General features: G+C 35.8%; 1 protein-coding gene across 7 annotated transcripts in view; it reads right to left on the reverse strand.

Moving 5' to 3' along the window:
* The window catches only part of LOC117240536 (segmentation protein cap'n'collar), a 111,816-nt gene that overhangs the window by 60,178 nt on the left and 34,275 nt on the right, over positions 1 to 17,363 (reverse strand). For all 7 annotated transcript variants that reach the window (XM_033506562.1, XM_033506557.1, XM_033506565.1 and 4 more), the window contains 2 exons: positions 14,438 to 14,605; positions 7,476 to 7,551 (listed from right to left, as the gene is read on the reverse strand). In XM_033506562.1, coding sequence (XP_033362453.1) covers positions 7,476 to 7,551; positions 14,438 to 14,605 — 244 coding nt within the window. The remainder of the gene's footprint in view (positions 1 to 7,475; positions 7,552 to 14,437; positions 14,606 to 17,363) is intronic.

The raw sequence follows: 17,363 nt of genomic DNA on the forward strand, positions 1-17,363 counted from the left end.
TCGTGCAAGTTTGCAGAACGTTGAACAAATTTACTGACGCGCGGATCATTTATTTTTTAATGAATCTTAAAATATTTATATATTTTTTTATACAAGTAAAATATTTATTTATATTGAAATAGAAGAAAAGAGTATATAGGTACGCGTATATAGTTAAATGCGCGCACACGCATGGCGGATGCGGCCATGCTTTCACGATCTCTTCCCCCTTGAGATTTCTGTCGTCCACGCACGAATACGCACTATGTACCGCCCGCGCACGTGGCAGATGTTCCATTTTACGTACTCACGCATGCGTTTTCCATGCTGTTTCCCCACCATTCGCGATTCTACTATCCCCATCCGATTTCACGTTCCCACCAATTGACCATCCGCTAATCCTTTAATTCCTATACAATTTATAATTATACCACGAATGACGATATATTTACAGCGAGTTGTTACGCTAATAAGATTTGTTTTTCTGTTATCGAGTATCAACACGAGGGAAATATCGTAATGTTATCAAACGTCCTTGCTATGGGACTTAAGATATTTAAGCAATACGTGTATCTTTCGCTGTATTCGTCGATCGTTCGAATAAATGTTAGGAATCAAGTATGTTGCGAACAAGATACAAAGTATTAAATTTCTATCAACTATAATGAATGAAACAAAGATTTTAGTACTAATGGAATATTGAAAATAATTTAATTATACTTACAGACACTTGTTGTTAGAAGCGTTTTAATTATCTGCATGTTACGTATATTATCGGCGAAGCAGTTATTATATTAATGAATCATGAAATTATCAGTTGTCACGAAAAAGGTATATGTTGGCGGCTGGAGACTATCTTCATACTTAGTCATATATCACATTATATTTTCATAGTACCGAATAATTGTATATTTTCAAATTATGTACTATTATTATTTCAGATATATTATGCGTAGATATCTGTTCTTTCTTAATTTTATTTATATAAAAAAGCTTGTAACTATATAACTATATAACTTATATTTATATAAAAACTTATATATACATATCTGTTTGTATACAATAGCTATACATATAATAGGTAGCAGTACGTTTTGTAAAAGCATCGAGAAAGCAAGATCCATTCGCTGATCTCACTGCATAGTGATAAAATTCTAACAGCGATCTCACGAACCGTGGCTAGCGAAGCGAATCAATGGTCAGTGTCACTTCTTACAGCTTAATCAATGGCAACACGAAACTTACTGTCTTTTTGTAAATGAGGGAGGAAACGGTCATCATTTGAAAAAAAGAAAAAGAAAAATAAATTACATTATCTTGCAGACATAAATATCAATATCCTTTTTCTGACCTCCAGATTAAAAAAAAAGATTTCATTTATCAATGTAGGTTAAAAGATATTTATACAATTCTGCTTTATACACTATGGCAAAGCAATTAGAAAAGTAGGTAAATACGAATAAACCTTTATGTTGAGGTAAAATAATGAAATGAATATTACAATACAAATACTTGTTAATAACTATTTGTTGAAATCCTATTAACATGACACGAATAATAGGAAAAGAAGAATGTCTGCGTGTGTAGATTGATAAAATGACATTTTCTAATTTTTATGCCTTATTAGATCGCTTTCGTTCGATATTCAACCTCAACCTATCTTCGATTCCTTCCTCTATTCGATGAATTATTAAAGGCAGAGATAAGTCTGTAAGTATATTGAAGAAGGCGGGGTCGGTCACGTTCAATGCCTATTACAAAATTTCAATGCGGCAATTGAAAGTCAATACAAATGACAAAATAGAAATGTATGTACTACATATGTCCATTTTAATACACTATATACAGCCGATGTATGACATTAAGTATAATAGAATTATTCTTCGTCCCAATTGTTTGCTGCTTGTCCTACAAAGTTATTATTTAAACAGATTTATTTAATTTTGTACAATCTATATGCTAAATAAATGATAATTGTATTTCAAATAATTATTCACGATAGATAGTGCAAATTAAGTTAGAAGCTTATTATATTTCGAAGGAACTTTAAATTACTATAGGCAGCTATACGTTCATTAAAGATAATACCAAATGCATGATAATTGCGGATGTTTATATAAATTCATATTTTTATGAACATACTTATACTATACTTAAAGAAGTGGAGCTTAAACTAATTTTTTTCGCTTGCTATATAATATAATATTGTAACGAATACTTTAGATCGAATTCTTGCTTACTACTTACTTTCTTTTCCTATTAAACAGATTCATTCTATAAATTTGTTCGCTTTAATACAAAACGTTTCGATCAAAATGTTAAATAAAAGCAATTCTTTTCTAAATTAAACATAGGACAAAGACAAGTAATCGAAGAACTAATAAGATAATCCTATCAAATAGGAAGATAATTCAATTCTCTGTCTCTTTTAAAAGTATCCTATTCATAATTGAATTTATTCAACGAAATTTTTCGACCGTAAATAACGTAACATCAAATAAACTAATATTTCAGAAATTATGTTCAAAACCACGAAATTAGAATTCGCTTGGCAATACGCTTCACGACATAAGTCCGGGCGAATTTTTAATCACGGCGGAACATTATCGATAACGTAAGAAAGAAAAATACATCGTGTCGATCGAAGGGGAACACTTTGCGGCGCACCCAAAGTCTTCGTGGCGAGACAATGCTATGATAATTTATTCCTCGGATATAAACTTTTTATAAGATCCGTCGTGTAATCCATCATGCTTCGTCAAATTGGTACAAGCGCCTTGTATGTCGACGGCATCATACAGCACCTTTTTATCCTCCTCTTTACCCCACCTCTTGATTCCCTTTTCACGAAAGCACTTGGTCCTCGTGCGTGAAGATCGCGATTCGCGCGGACCCATGTCTATGTAACCGCCAGGAAACGATTTGTAATAGTGTTAGGGATTACGTGTTGCGAATAAATTTACATGTAATCGTAAGAAGTCCCTTCGAATGCAACTCTATATCGAGCTACAACAATATCGTTTTGCAATTTCCCAGCGGTCAAGGTATTATGGCGCTTGATTATTCACCCAAGCTTCCCAGTGCACTGAACTTTTACCGTAGATATATCATCCGCAGTTTAATGAATTATTTGTTCATTAATCAGATAACGACCGGCTTTCGTTCCAAAGGCAACCGTTGCGTGTCATTTTTTCCATTTTTTCCCCGCTTTTTTTCCTTTTTCTTATTTCAAAGAGCAAGGCAGGTTCTCAGTAATAGGAACGAGAAGGGCCATGTTTGGAAATGAAGACTGCAGGAAGAACGCGATAAGTCGTATTTCCCATTTTTTTCAGAGGCTGGCTGCTTTAAAATTCAGTACGTTGTTAATTAATTGTAGCAAGGTAAATTAATCTTATTCGAGATAAGCTAGGTAATTCACCTTGTAATTTGGCAAATTCGGTTATGAACGATTCTTAAACGATCTATATTTGAAAACAGACTAGTTATTTAATTCTTTATTAGTAGCGTGACAAACATGCTTGATAGCTAGATGGCCATAATTTCTTACAAGAATATAACTTCTAGTCGTTAAGGAAAAAGAAGTCGGTTCAATTAATGCTAATATCCGCGATTGTGGCTATTATGATTCAGTCGTGTGTGTATTACCTTATTTCTGGAAGTTATTTTGTTATTTACTTTCTTAGTTCTTATACGTATAATACCTCCTCGCCGAGCCAAATAAACCTGCTAAAGGGTTATTCGAAGCGTTTTCTCGTTTTTGTTATTTTCTTTTGCTGAATCTGAAGTTACGCGGTATTTCCGCATTCCTCGCTTTTATATCAAAGATTAATGAAGCTCCATAATACACAACGAGTTTGGTCATTGCATGCAAAATTCAAGATAGAATTTTAAGATGATGAATCTTAGATGACTCAAGTAATTCTACCTTACTCTGTGTTATCGAAATTATCCTTCAATTTCGCTTTGGGACTAAACACGTATCTTTTCACCATCTGCATAATATAAAGATATTGTCTTTCATACAATTAAAATATTACTAATATCAAAATACTGTTTGTCTCAAGAATTATATCTTTGGCTGGACGTAACAGGTTCTTCTCATTCTCAACTATTCTACGTAAAAATATTTCTTCTGAACCATATGGCGACATTAAAATCCAAATGTCGTTTACTCTATACGTTAAAATTATTTGGACATAGCTATGTCAGGTAAAATGTTAAGCGATAAAGATACTTTTTTTTCTCTCGAAAGGTCTGTATCTCGGTTGGAGCCCCGTTCGTTATTCTCTATTTTTCTCTTAGTAAATCTTAAAGAATAGCGACGCCCAAGGAATTTGTGCTTTCTTTTGTCGAGCGACTCATTAATCACACAATGCCGTACGTCGAGTCGATCGATCGACGACGAGATAGCCGCGTAATGAGCTCCGCTGCTCTTGTTAGTCTGGTCGGTGCTTTGTAAAACGAACTTATTATTGCGGAATCGAATTAATTTACTACACCAACGGCTCTGTGTCGTGCAACAAATAAGCAAACCGTAAATTGCGGTAAATTGTAACGGTCGCTCTTTAACTCTCGCTATTTTTCTCGTAAATGACAAAATAATTTATCATGCTGCAACTCTGCATATTGTTTCGGAAATAATAAAAACGTAAAAGAGTCACGATGGTAATTATATCGTTTAATTTAAGAAACACTTTTATTTTTTAAAAACAATGAACACATACATATATATCAACGTATGGTAGAAAAGTATTTTCCGTGTAATCTTGTTTCTCAGTATATTCGACTGCTGTTTAACGTAATGTTACACATTTGCATTCTCTCCCCACGGTGAAAAATAATTTTTAACGACGCGTGGATTAAAATCAAATCCCATGTCGAATGTTACTTATACAGCGTAAAAATGAAAGGCAACGAATCAATTTTCTTTTTCGTTTTCTTTTTCACATCTCCATGCACATACGGTGGTTCAAAGTATTCAAACACTTACAGAAACTTTCTTACGATTCTATTACGTGTACGTGTAATGAGACACGACGATCATGACTATAATTGATCAAATTTGTAACGATTCTGAAGATATCTACAGAAATTACTGTATTTATCACAAGAATATATTCTGCAGAAATCACGAAGATATTTAAAAAATCAAGTGCACAATATGTACCTACTCGCTAATCAGCGGGGCCACTTTTAACATTCGTTATACGTTTAAAACCGCTATTCACGCTGTGTATTAATTGTTTACTAAATAAACGTTACGTTAGCATCCTAGCGTAAGTATCCTGTAACTTTTATATACATTTGCCGATCCGTTGCAAATTTGACCCAAGCTACCCTAATCACGAAAGTCGTGTCTCGCAACTATACCACTGAAACCTCAAAACTTGTTTTACTTGTTTTTTTTATATAAAACATTCAATATAGACGTAAAACGTATATACTAAATACTTCACGAGCCATTTGTGCAACCTATGTAAAATCAAATCGTCATATAGGGAAGTGCTTTCGAAGCATCCATCGATCAAATTTCTCGCTTTTCTTTTTCCCGAAAAACGGAGAACAAAAACGAGACTCGAACGAAACAAAAAAAAAAAAAAAAAGAAGAAGAAGAAAACAGAAAAAAAGGAGGAAGAGAAATAAAGAACGAGGTTCGCGGATACGCCGACATTTTAAAAAGGTTTTAACGAGCGAACCTTCGTCAAGCGTCGATACGAAACACGACGTAGAGTGGATCGCGGTGGGCTAGGCGCACTCTCTGGTCGTCGCGACGTAAAGTAATTAAATGCAGAGAAGGGGAAACCGAGCGAATACGAAGGGCTGCTGAGGATGGTGGGGTTTGAAGGTAAGGGAGGGAAGAAGGCAGCGAGGGCGTTCCTGTAGCCACTCCCCGACTTCTCCACGAGACTTTACGAACTGGAACCTCTGGCTCTCTGAAATCTCTCACTCCCGCCGTACCTGGACAAAGTGTATCCAGCCAAACGCTCAGCTTCGTGTTAGACGATCCTTCCTTCTCTGCATACGTTCATTCTTGATCTCGTACCAACGCGCAAAAGTGTCTCCACGAATTATTTTCGGTTGTCCGGCGACGTTCTTTTCACGCTGGTTGGCCACAGTCCTTCGGATTATGCAACAATTGCGCGAAAGAAATTCTCCTCGGTGAGCTCCCTATACACAGGAATGTACTTGCGCGAAATTTAACGCGACTATCAGTACGGAGAGGTAGCAGCAATGGAATGAAATTCTTTTGTTTTCCTTTTTTTCCTTTGAGCTACGTTATAGAGGAAGAAGGTGATAAGTCACGTTGTTCATTTTTTAGAGGAAAGCAATTTAGAAGTTTCATGAGCGTTAAAATGAATTAAATGTATTTATAATCGGGTATCGAAATTGTGTTTGCTTTTGGGGCTAAATATATATTTTTCTTACTCGTTTCGTTATATACTTATCAATCATGTTACTCGTTGGAATATAAAAATATGAATTGTATTAATAATTTTATTATTAATTAGGTATTGCATTTGCTTTTGTTGCAAAATTTCGTTGTGTATATTTTTCCACGATATTAGCTATACATATATTAATATTACATGTACGAAATTCCTTCTGTTTTATTTGAGTTATCCGAGCGACATTGGAATCAACAACTTAACAGTATCTGTACTTACCATGTCTTTTTCTGTAATATGGAATTGAGTAAGATAGAGCGCGCAATTTATATATTGAGACACAAATTGTTGGAATGTGACGTTATATAATCGTTCATATAAATTTTGTGTCACAAATAAAACTACTAATACGATTTCTACTTACGATTTTATAAGACAACGCTTATCGCAATTTATAGTTAGACCGCATAGTTGCCGATACACGTCATTTACGCTTTTCACAGCGTTAACATTCTTTTTTGCCTTCGTTTGCCGCCGTCACTACCGAATTATCTACCACTGACTAATCGATATAAAAATGATTCGACTAAGGAAATAATCATCGAATAGACTACATTTAATCAACGCGTTTATGGTAATTAGATTCGCGAGAGGTGCGGCCAGGCGCGGTCGTGGCTCTTAACTGCAGCGAACCTTCAAATTGGCTTTTACAAATTGCAACGTTAATTTGACACGCTTTGAATAGAAGGAGCTACGCGAACTAGCTGTATATAATTGTCCCTGGTTTTTTACCGGCGTATTAGGACGTCTACGGTATACGGACGGTGTCTATCACCTTTGATTGACTCTTTAATTAGAGATTGATACGCAAAGCAAGCGTTCAAAGCAGCGCATAAACGTATTATGTAATCAAAATTATGAACACCTTTCATAGTGCTGCTGTGCTTGTTATACGGTTCTTTTGGATATATAAGTACCTATCTAGTTATTCTCGCATAGTTTGCACAAATGTCGCAATATTTCTTTTACAGGTAAAATTTACAAATAAAAATTTGATACAAGTTTTATCTTAAGTTGTTTGATTGCACGATAAAACTAATTTGCACTTACCAGTTTCGAGATCGACGGTATAAGGAAGGCCTGCCCATGGATCATCTTGTGGCTCGTCATATTCCTTTCTGTCTTTCTGGAAATGAAACACCGTGGAAATGTTCCTAGCAGCTAACAATATATTCCGTTGAGCGAATAAAACCGGACTTAGTCACGAAACTAACTTTTTTCTTGTCTGCTTCAAGATACGATGACACCCAATCGAATCAATAGGAAGAACTCTTTGTTACTGAGAAATGTTTACGTAGCCAATTCCTCGTAAACAAGCCGCAATTAGCAATTATGTTGGGTTTAGATGTCGTTAAATAAACGGAGTAATAAATTAAGAAATTACCGTGATAAATATCTGACAAATCTAAGACGTCAAGTGTCAATTGATTTCTTAACAAATTAGCGATTAGCAAGCTTTTCACGTTTAGAAGACATCCAGTAAACTGAATTATTCATATTCCTTTTAAAAACGTTATTCATATTTAATTCCCACTGAATATTATTTACAACATTAACAACTTTGCGTCAATGTGATGTCTCATTTCTAACTTGTTTTCATTACTTTACAGTGTTAACGTCATTATATTCATCTTTTCAACGCGTCAAAAATTTCATCGCCACTTTTCTTATCATTTCTCCGTCTATCTTATCTATTTATCCTTTACATTATCTTTTGTATTACTGTTAAAAATTCTTCTCAACTACCGACACTAGTCGTTCCATTGAAAAGAAAGTGACAGATTTGCTACGTACATCATAGCAAAAGCTCGCAATATCACGGATGAAGCCGTTTTCAAATTTGGATACGGCGGCCGACTTTCGGTGAAAACGCCATTCCGTTGATAATGAAAGGATCGAAAACGACGCCGCGTAACAATGGCTGAATTCACTCGGATGGCATTCGAGACCGTGAAGGTCGACGATCATAGAGACGTCATAATCAAGGGAACCTAACGGCAACGTGAAAAAGAAGCCGAGGGCGCTCATATGGCCGAGACCATAGGCTGGCCGTACCCCGTGTTATATACGGGCTGCAGTGAAATGAGTTTAATGAAAATAGCATTGTACTCGACCATTAATCATAGCGACTCTCTGATAGTAGCTATCCAACCACTGGCTTCTCTCTCTCTTTCTCTCTCTTCTCCCTTTCCTGGCCTCCAGCTTTTCATCCCCTTCTATCGTTGCCTCAGTCTCTTTTTCATTCAGTGTGATGTATCGTCGTTGAGTGGTGCGTTATACCAAGATCCGGGGTTATGAATACAAACTTCGATCAATCCTCTCTCCACCCTTCGATCGAACAACTCCCGCGAAATGAAACTAAGTGCATCGCAGTTACGCGCCATCAAGGATCCGCGTGCATTCTCGTGCTCACTGTTTCCTGTTTAGATTCGCAGCTAACTTTCCTCGCTTTAATTTTACTGTTAAACTTTTTCGACTTTAGAACTATATCGATATTGCTATATGTATAATCTAAACATGAGGATAATTTTGTTTTACCTAGTTTTGTATTTATGAGCTGTTCGCAAGACACGTTGATCAAGTACATTAATTGGAAAGCCGAAAGAAGAGATGATATTATTATATCGCAATCGTTACTTTTCAAATTTACCTTGGAATGAATGGAAGTATAAGTTAATTTGTTTTTACAGAATTGAATATTCATGGTGTATCTACGTAGGAAATGAAATTGAGAGATTGATAAAAAGTGGAGTTGATCAGTTTGGTTTCCGAGTTGATCATATATGTAATATCGCATGTTATATCAAATTGAATATTCACTTTTGCGTACACCTATCCTTCTGCTGATATGTCATTTAATTCAAAGGATAGCATTTGAAGCAATATATCGAAAACATGTAAACACAAAATAATTTCAGTTACCTAAATCGTTAGAATTGTTTGTTCCCATCTATATGCTCGTCATTGTATGTACCCATAATTTGTATTATACTGGGTGATTGGTAACTGGTAGTACAAGCGGAAAGGGGGTGATTCTACGCGAAAAAAGGAATCGAAAATATAGAATAAAAAATTTTTTTTTAATCTTTTTTTCTTTTTTTTTAAATTTTTCCATCGAGACAACGATCTACAGTGAGATCCGTTATAACGAGACGTGATAAAGTGCACGCGTACCGAGCGAAAATTCAAAGTCGATTTTCTCGAAAACAAAGCCTCAAACGAAAAATTTGTATTCTAAATTTGTATTGCAATCTAAAGAATTGCGATAGTAATTAGGATATGAAAGTAACTGGAAACCAAAGATCTAGCAATATAACTATAAAATTTTTATATCTTATTATCTTTATCTTGTTTATTCGAAAAAGACGTGGCTTTTCTTCTCAACGACACGGTCGCCCGTATGACAATGGAGGTCCTGTCATCGTTATGAGTTTGCATCGTTCGCGCAGCTCTCAATTAAGATTTTCGAACTACTTAGAGTCTGCTTATTTCGGCCGTCACGAACGATCTGTCGGTTGAAAGCATAGCTAGAATCTGTATTGATCTCCGCGAATATGTACGAAATCAATGGGCCACCGTGACCGTCGAGCCAGCTATTGAAGTCGCCAGGTTGTTGCCAGTCACGGTTCTGCGAATAATTCGTAACCTGTCGTCTTTTCGAATTCGCAACACACCGATCCTGGCACCTTTTATCCTGGTTCTATTTTAAAAATGATAACTTCAGCTCTTGATTCGTTCGATTATTCTCACTGCCAACGAACATATAGATACGAAGTACGCGTAGAAAGAGAATAACAAATTGTTTTTAGTCCGACAAAGACTAAATACACGCGACTAATTATAAGAAGCACAATGAGAAGTATAATACGTATGAAACACCTCGTATGTTTCTTCGTCTACAACTATACCTATCTAACCCTGTACTGCAATAATTTAATTAAAAAAAAAAAAAAAAAAAAAAAACAAGTGTTGCAAACAAAACGTCAAGGATCCAGCAACGACTAAAATTCTAGCTTGTTACTTGTAATTTCTATCTATATTTCTATAACGATTTGAAAGACGAGAAAACTATAAATACGTAGTTGATTGAAACTATTCTTTGCCTGCGCAGAAGAAACAATTGTTCGAACAGGAACGAAAACAAAGTATGTACGTATGTGAATAATGAAACTATAGGTAAGTATGGATGGAAACAATTCCGAAATACAACATCACGGGATCGACCGCCATTTTCTCCCGAAAATTCATCCGACAGAAACAATCAGGGAAGAGAAGGAGGCCAAACCCACTTCGGTTCGCTGGGCGCGTTTTCAATTTCCAGGACCATCAATACGTCCCTCAGAATCCCCCTGCCATGCTGCTCCAATCTCTTTGGCCCTGCTCTCCCCTCTCTTTTTATCTTGCTCTCTCCTCTCTTTTTTTCTCGACTACGTCCCGCGACCAACCGGCTTTCTTCTCCCTCGCCCTAACCCTCATCTTCCTTTCCAGCTTGCTTTATCGATGCCGCCCCTCGACCAGAGGGATGCTGTACATCTATCATTTTAACAAACCCTCAGCGATTGCATCCCGCCAACAAATGAACGCCATCCGTTCCGATGTTTTTACGAATACATTTTAGCTGGCTCCTGTCGTTATGCAAAAGAAAGCGGGAAGCCATCATCGAGCATCGTTCGTATTTTCTTCTGATTATATCGAGAATTTAGCGATTCTTTAGGAACATAGGTGAGCGAAGTATATCGTAGTAAGCGTCAGAAAAATGGAGAAATGATTTGTTCAGTGGGAAGAAGGATAACAGAAACGAGTTCTCTTGTTTTTAGTGAAAATTCTTACTTTTGGTACTTACGTCGTTTGTCGGTTCAAACGCTTTAATCGTAGCAAGAGTTTGGAGTTTATATTGAAACTATCGATGATGGAATTACAAATTTCTGTAAAGGTAAAGAAATTGAAGAATAAAATTGACGAAATTGAAGAAAGAACGAAGAATACGTGGATAATATGGAAAGAAACGGGATTTAGGGGAAAAATCACAGGAAAATGTCTTAAAATGCATTGTTATAAATCTGCAAAGTTCCTAAATAAATTTACTCAATTTTAAATAAGTTTCTATAAGAAGTTAAAAAAGGGTCTTCTAGGACTTTGAGTTTCCATTAGATCGAAAGAGATTATTTCCTTCGTATAAATGGAGCAAGTCGCTATAATCGAACCTGTCACCATTGCGAACGCAGATCGTTTGGAATTTCAGCCGAAGTCGTAAATTAAATATTCACGCCAGTCACTCCGAATGAGCGCCATTATTTTACGCTGGAACATAATACGCTGTACTCATCGAGTATTCTCGTCCTATTAAATTGGAATCAACGATAAAAGATGATTTAATAGTCGCAGGCAAATTTAGATCGAAATTTTACCATTAATCTATTAGCATCCCGTTTCATATAAAAACAGACAAACCGTATACTCAATATTATTAACGAAATTACTAAAAAAATAAAAAAAGAAGCATACCGTATATCTTCCAATCAATCGGGCACGAAAGTTTCCAAATTTCTCTGTTTCGAGAAACGTACAAGAATTCGATAAAAATCTTTCGAAGAACTTAAGTTCACCGTTCGATAGAAACGAGGAAGATAGACTCGTATTTTTAAAGATATTCGCAGTTAAAACAATTTCAGGACTAAATATCGGGACAAAGGCTGTCAATATACAGCGAAAGAAATTGGAGGAAGATGGGACAGAGGAGTGGACTGGCCTTTGTTCTCAGCTGTTCGCGAACCACACTTTGGATCGATGTGTCTGCTTTCGATCGGGATCGAGGATATTCCCCGTATTATTGGAGCCTCGAAGACGGCGGTCCCTTCACAAAGGTGGAACCCGTTGGAACAATACGATCTTCGAGGAGGAAGAGCCCGAAAGACGAAGCGAGTTAGATAGGGATTGGAGAGAGGAACGAAGGAACACCGACTTTACTACCGAAGGCCGTGAGAGCAAAAGAGAGAGTCAAAGTGGAAGAGTAAAGGAGACAAGAGACCGGAGAACGGAGAGAAGAGACGATCAGAGAGGAGAAGAGAAAAGAAGAGAAGAGAAAGAACGTCGAGAAGTCTGATGGGTTACCCGCCCAGAACGTCATGCAACGTCATTGTCGGTGACCACGGTATGGATGAGCTCTCGTTGGCTCGAATCTTCGTGGATACTTAAACGCTCTTCGTGCTCATCGACTGAAACGCGTCAGATGAAGGAAATCGACGTTGAAAAAAGTTATGTCGTAGAATAGAAAGTGAATTAAATCAGTCGATCTGGAGTGAACTGCAGACACGATTTTAGATTCTTAAGGAAACTACGCATCGTTGAACAGGGCACAATAGAATCTTGACCGAATAAAATTCATTGAATCAAACCGCTGCAATCAATATAGGTACAATCATGCAGTCGTTCAGTTTTTGATTATTTTAAGTTTGCCGAACATATTTCCTTTTTTTTTTTAATAATAATAAACTCTAACTCGTATTTACCCCAAGATCGAGACTTATACTGTTATTTACTAGCTTGTGAAATTCATGATTCTGAATAAGATTACGAATTGCGCGAATAGATGGAACGTCTAACAAAATTGATAAGACGAAGAGGGAAAGACGAGGAGGCAAATCTGGAGGAAGGAGATAAAGTACAGTAGTTTCGAGATATTCTCACGTACAGGGAATTAGAGGGAAGAGACAAGACGAGAAGCCGACAGTTTGGGGTTCGAATTATCGACCGAGATCATATCCGAGTGCGCGTGGGATGGTTCCTCCTAGCCTAATCTCTTTGGTATCTATCGAACTTAGCTTCTATGGGTTCTGCAGGATTATACCTTTTGACTGATCTATGTTTGACCGATTATCACGGTGGGAGTCCACATGCAGACACTTGATAAGAATTAGGAGACCTACAGGGAAGAAGGGCAGCTATACTTGCTAGTGATTCGCACGTTCTATAAGATAACTTATAGAACATAGTAAACAGTACACATACGTTTGCAAACTTCAAATGAATAAAATAAATGAAAGAAATTCTCTTAAATTTTGTTCGAATATAATAGACGCAAGGTAGATTTATCTAACTAAATTTAACTAACTCAATGAGATATTTTCTAGACAAGGATTCGAGTAACGTTTGTACAAAACAGGACAGTCGATCGAGAGATTGTAAAGAGATAGCCACCCCGAGTGCCGAATTCTTCTGTTAGTCCATCGAGTGGCGTCACTTTTGTTTGATGCCTCACCGTCGACTTCACGACGAATCGATACCGATCTATCGACACGGATCGCTTGCCTCTCATGGCCGTATCCACTCGAGTATTAATACGATCAAATCTTAACCTTTTTTCTTCTTTTCTTTCCCTGTCGTTTCCGATGAACAATCAAACTTCCGACTGGTGAACTGTTTCGAACTCGACGACTCAACGACGACGAACGTATTCCCACGAAATAGTTCCGACAAGCGAGAACGTACATCTAAATCATGACTTTCTATCGCTGATAATCGCAAGGAAGACACAAAAGACGGAAAGGCTGAACGCCAAGGCGAACTATCAGAAAAGATACACTACCGGACAAAAGTTTAGGTATCTGTGAAAGGTCCTTCAATTTTCCTACCGTTTAACTTACTAATTTTAATGCTTCTATTCTGTCAATGTTAACACGGCGATTCATATTATGCCATATCGTTTAACTTTACTTTCATCGGAGTCTCGACTTTTAACCCTTAAGCCGAAACTTTTAGCCGATGATGTACGTTAGAAACGCGAATTTGAATGTCACACGAGAAAAGGCAAAATGTTAGGTTCTCTGTAATGTGAAAGTATACGAAACTCGATAAACAATATGTCATTAATTGCTAATTGCGGTCCGTAAACGGGAGAAAGCGTGGCAGAGATCGAAGTCGAAATTAAGAATAAGAATATAGGTACTTATCGAAGATAGATCGGTAAGTTCGGTTGAGCATGTCATGACAAAGATAAGGGTAATGTTACGTACCTTTTCGTTAGTCCCATTGATCGCTTCCAGAGCTTTTAATTTCTCGATCTCATCGTCGGACTCCTTTTCCAACGTGGACGCCTTTTTCGTTGTTGTTGTTGGTGCTTCCACCAACGTAAATCCCAGATCCACGTCTTGCTTCCAGAGCACTTCGATTAAATCCATATCCTGAAACAATACGTAAGCATTTGTGAAAAAGTGTTGGTAATTTAGATATATAAATTGAAAAAATGAAAAGAACTGTTACGTTGACACAAATTCATATTTTTATTAGATACAAATGTTTATTTTTACAAAAGTAATAAACGAAGCCTAAATGGAGGTTCGTTTCATCTAGTAAATATTGTAATATATGTCCCACTTCGGATATTTTACGTTTTTCTTCATATTAAATGTGTATTTTACAAATTTTTGCTTTTTAATAATTTGCCATAAGTTCGTGAACACCCGCTGTATATCAATATTCGTTAGATGTTATAATTAATAATGTACTGTTAGAAGCAGTGTAAAAAGTATAGATACGATAATTAATTTCAACGAAGATAACGTAGAACGTCGTTTATTAACTATTTTTTAACGAATAAAAAATATGTATACATTCTTACAAGTCAGCAGAATAATTTTCACAAAAAAAAAAAAAAAAGACAGAAATGGCATATGTATAGTCTGTGAGAAAATATTAAGAGACATCTAAAAAATGAAAAAAATATATACGTAGAAGATATTCGTAAAATTGCAGTTTAATGAAGAAAATTAATAACTCCGATATATAGGAGAGGAAATTACTAAATTTAATTATTTTTATACTTAGTGAAGTTTTCTTTTGGTTTTACTATGGCTTGAAGCCGTCGTGATATTGAATTTATTAAATCGATGTGTACTCTAGCGGAAATGATTTTCCATTCTTCTAAAATAGTTCTTTTCCTATCATTTCTTGATGAAATACGTTGACTTCGTAATTTCCCATTTCAGGTGATCCCATATATTTTTAATAATGTTTATATCTGGGGATTGTAGATGTGTTTCTAAGTGTTTTCAAGTATTATACAAGATCGATGCTCGTGTGTTAGTAGCATTATACTTTGGACGGTTATCACGCATCATAATGAAAGTGTCTTTCAAACTCATTTTCTTTTGATGCAGACTATTTTTTAAAATACCTATGGTCATATTTATATTTAATATTAATATTCATTATAATAGTAATAATATTTATTAATATAATATTATATATTTTTGTAAGTTGCTAGATGTTTATTGATATTTTCACAATAGGAATAGATATCGCAGTCTTTTCTTCTTGAAAATTATTCTGAAGACTTGTAAGAATACGTAAATATTTTGATTCGATTAAAACCTTGTTACCATACGATGTTTTACAATAATTCTGTTAAAGTTCAGTACTGTGCAAACACTTTTTACAGTGACTCTATACTTTTACAGGATAGAGAATTTATAATTTCTGAAAACTGCAGTATGTACCTACCTATGCATCTGAATTTAGATATTGAATTTCATACTGATTTAGTTTATTCTTCAATATCCGTAATAACCCATTAAAAAAGGATTAGATGTCACTTATCGTAAATTGCAAGAAAACTTTTGCAAATTGTAAATTGCAAATTGTAAGAATTCTATTCTACACTTTCAATTAAATTTTTCGCGTACTCGCACGACTAAAATAAGTATAATTGATGATTACATGTTTACGCGTAGCATAGTAATTAATAAGTACAAGGATTTCGTGGTAGCACAACAAGTTTTGCGTGCTCGCTTTATGTAAGTTAATAACGTTTCGATCACGATCGAGTTGTTCGAAATCGAAATCACGATCCTGAAGATTCATTTTGTTGCGGGCCAAGATGTCCCTCGCAGGGAGTCCCATCGACGAGTGTGTACAAAAGTGCATGATTAATGACGGGCCGAGTATCGATGCATCTCGAAATGGAGGAGATCGAAAGGAGAAGAAAGAACCTGGGAAAAAGGACCAATCACATGACGGGGCACAATTGTCGGGGCAGCTGGCCCGTAGCTTTTAATTGAGCCAATTTCGCCGAGTTCGTATTCAACCTCGTTAACTAATCTACAGATTTTCTTCGCTAATTTAAACCTGACCGTTATTACAACCTGTGCAAGAAGAAGAAGTAATGTCGAGTAACGGCGACCGTAATTAGATTTCGCAATTAATTCGACTCTGTTACAGTTTTTAGTGAAAAATATTCGATAAAAAACACTTTGGTTAAGATATCCATGTTGCAGACTACGCAGTTACAGAAGTTAAAGATCGATTAATTTTTATCGCTAATTAGAACGTTTGTTTTTTAACGGTTGATCAGCAATTATCGGTAATTTAGTGGTTTTGTCAATTAAGTACAAATAAATGAAATTATATATATACACGCATATCTATTTGCCTCAGCTTTAGGATATACGAAATTAACTTGTACTGCTCTTTAATAGATGAATATGCTCTTTTTAATTCAATAGCTGTAACAAGTTTTACTTATTCGTAAGGAGATAGCGGACAACGTTTTCACATTATAAATAGATTACGTATGCGAAAATGTTTAAAACGATATTTCAGTAATTTAAGAAACTTATAGATACACCTATACAGCTATACGTATGATTTAAAAGTGATCGACTTTTTTTATCGAAAAAACATTGATCAAAGATAAATTGAAATTACTCCGAAGAAGCTTTCCTACCGTACATTTCTGCAAATATATAATAAATAATTCGCGTCCAATGAATCGTATTCGCGGATTAAGTGACTAGCAAATTGCAACTACTTATCGTGTCATAGCGGCAACAGGACGTGAGATTTTTGAAGTAGTATTAAGAACACAACGACGTCTTACTACGTCCAAGAGAAATGTCAAAAGCCTCGTTACGATTTCATTAAAAATTGCGAGTGAAGGAGGGA

Source organism: Bombus vosnesenskii, unplaced genomic scaffold (assembly GCF_011952255.1).
Source record: "Bombus vosnesenskii isolate JDL3184/JDL3185 unplaced genomic scaffold, Bvos_JDL3184-5_v1.1 scf7180000013264, whole genome shotgun sequence".
Taxonomy (NCBI): domain Eukaryota; kingdom Metazoa; phylum Arthropoda; class Insecta; order Hymenoptera; family Apidae; genus Bombus; species Bombus vosnesenskii.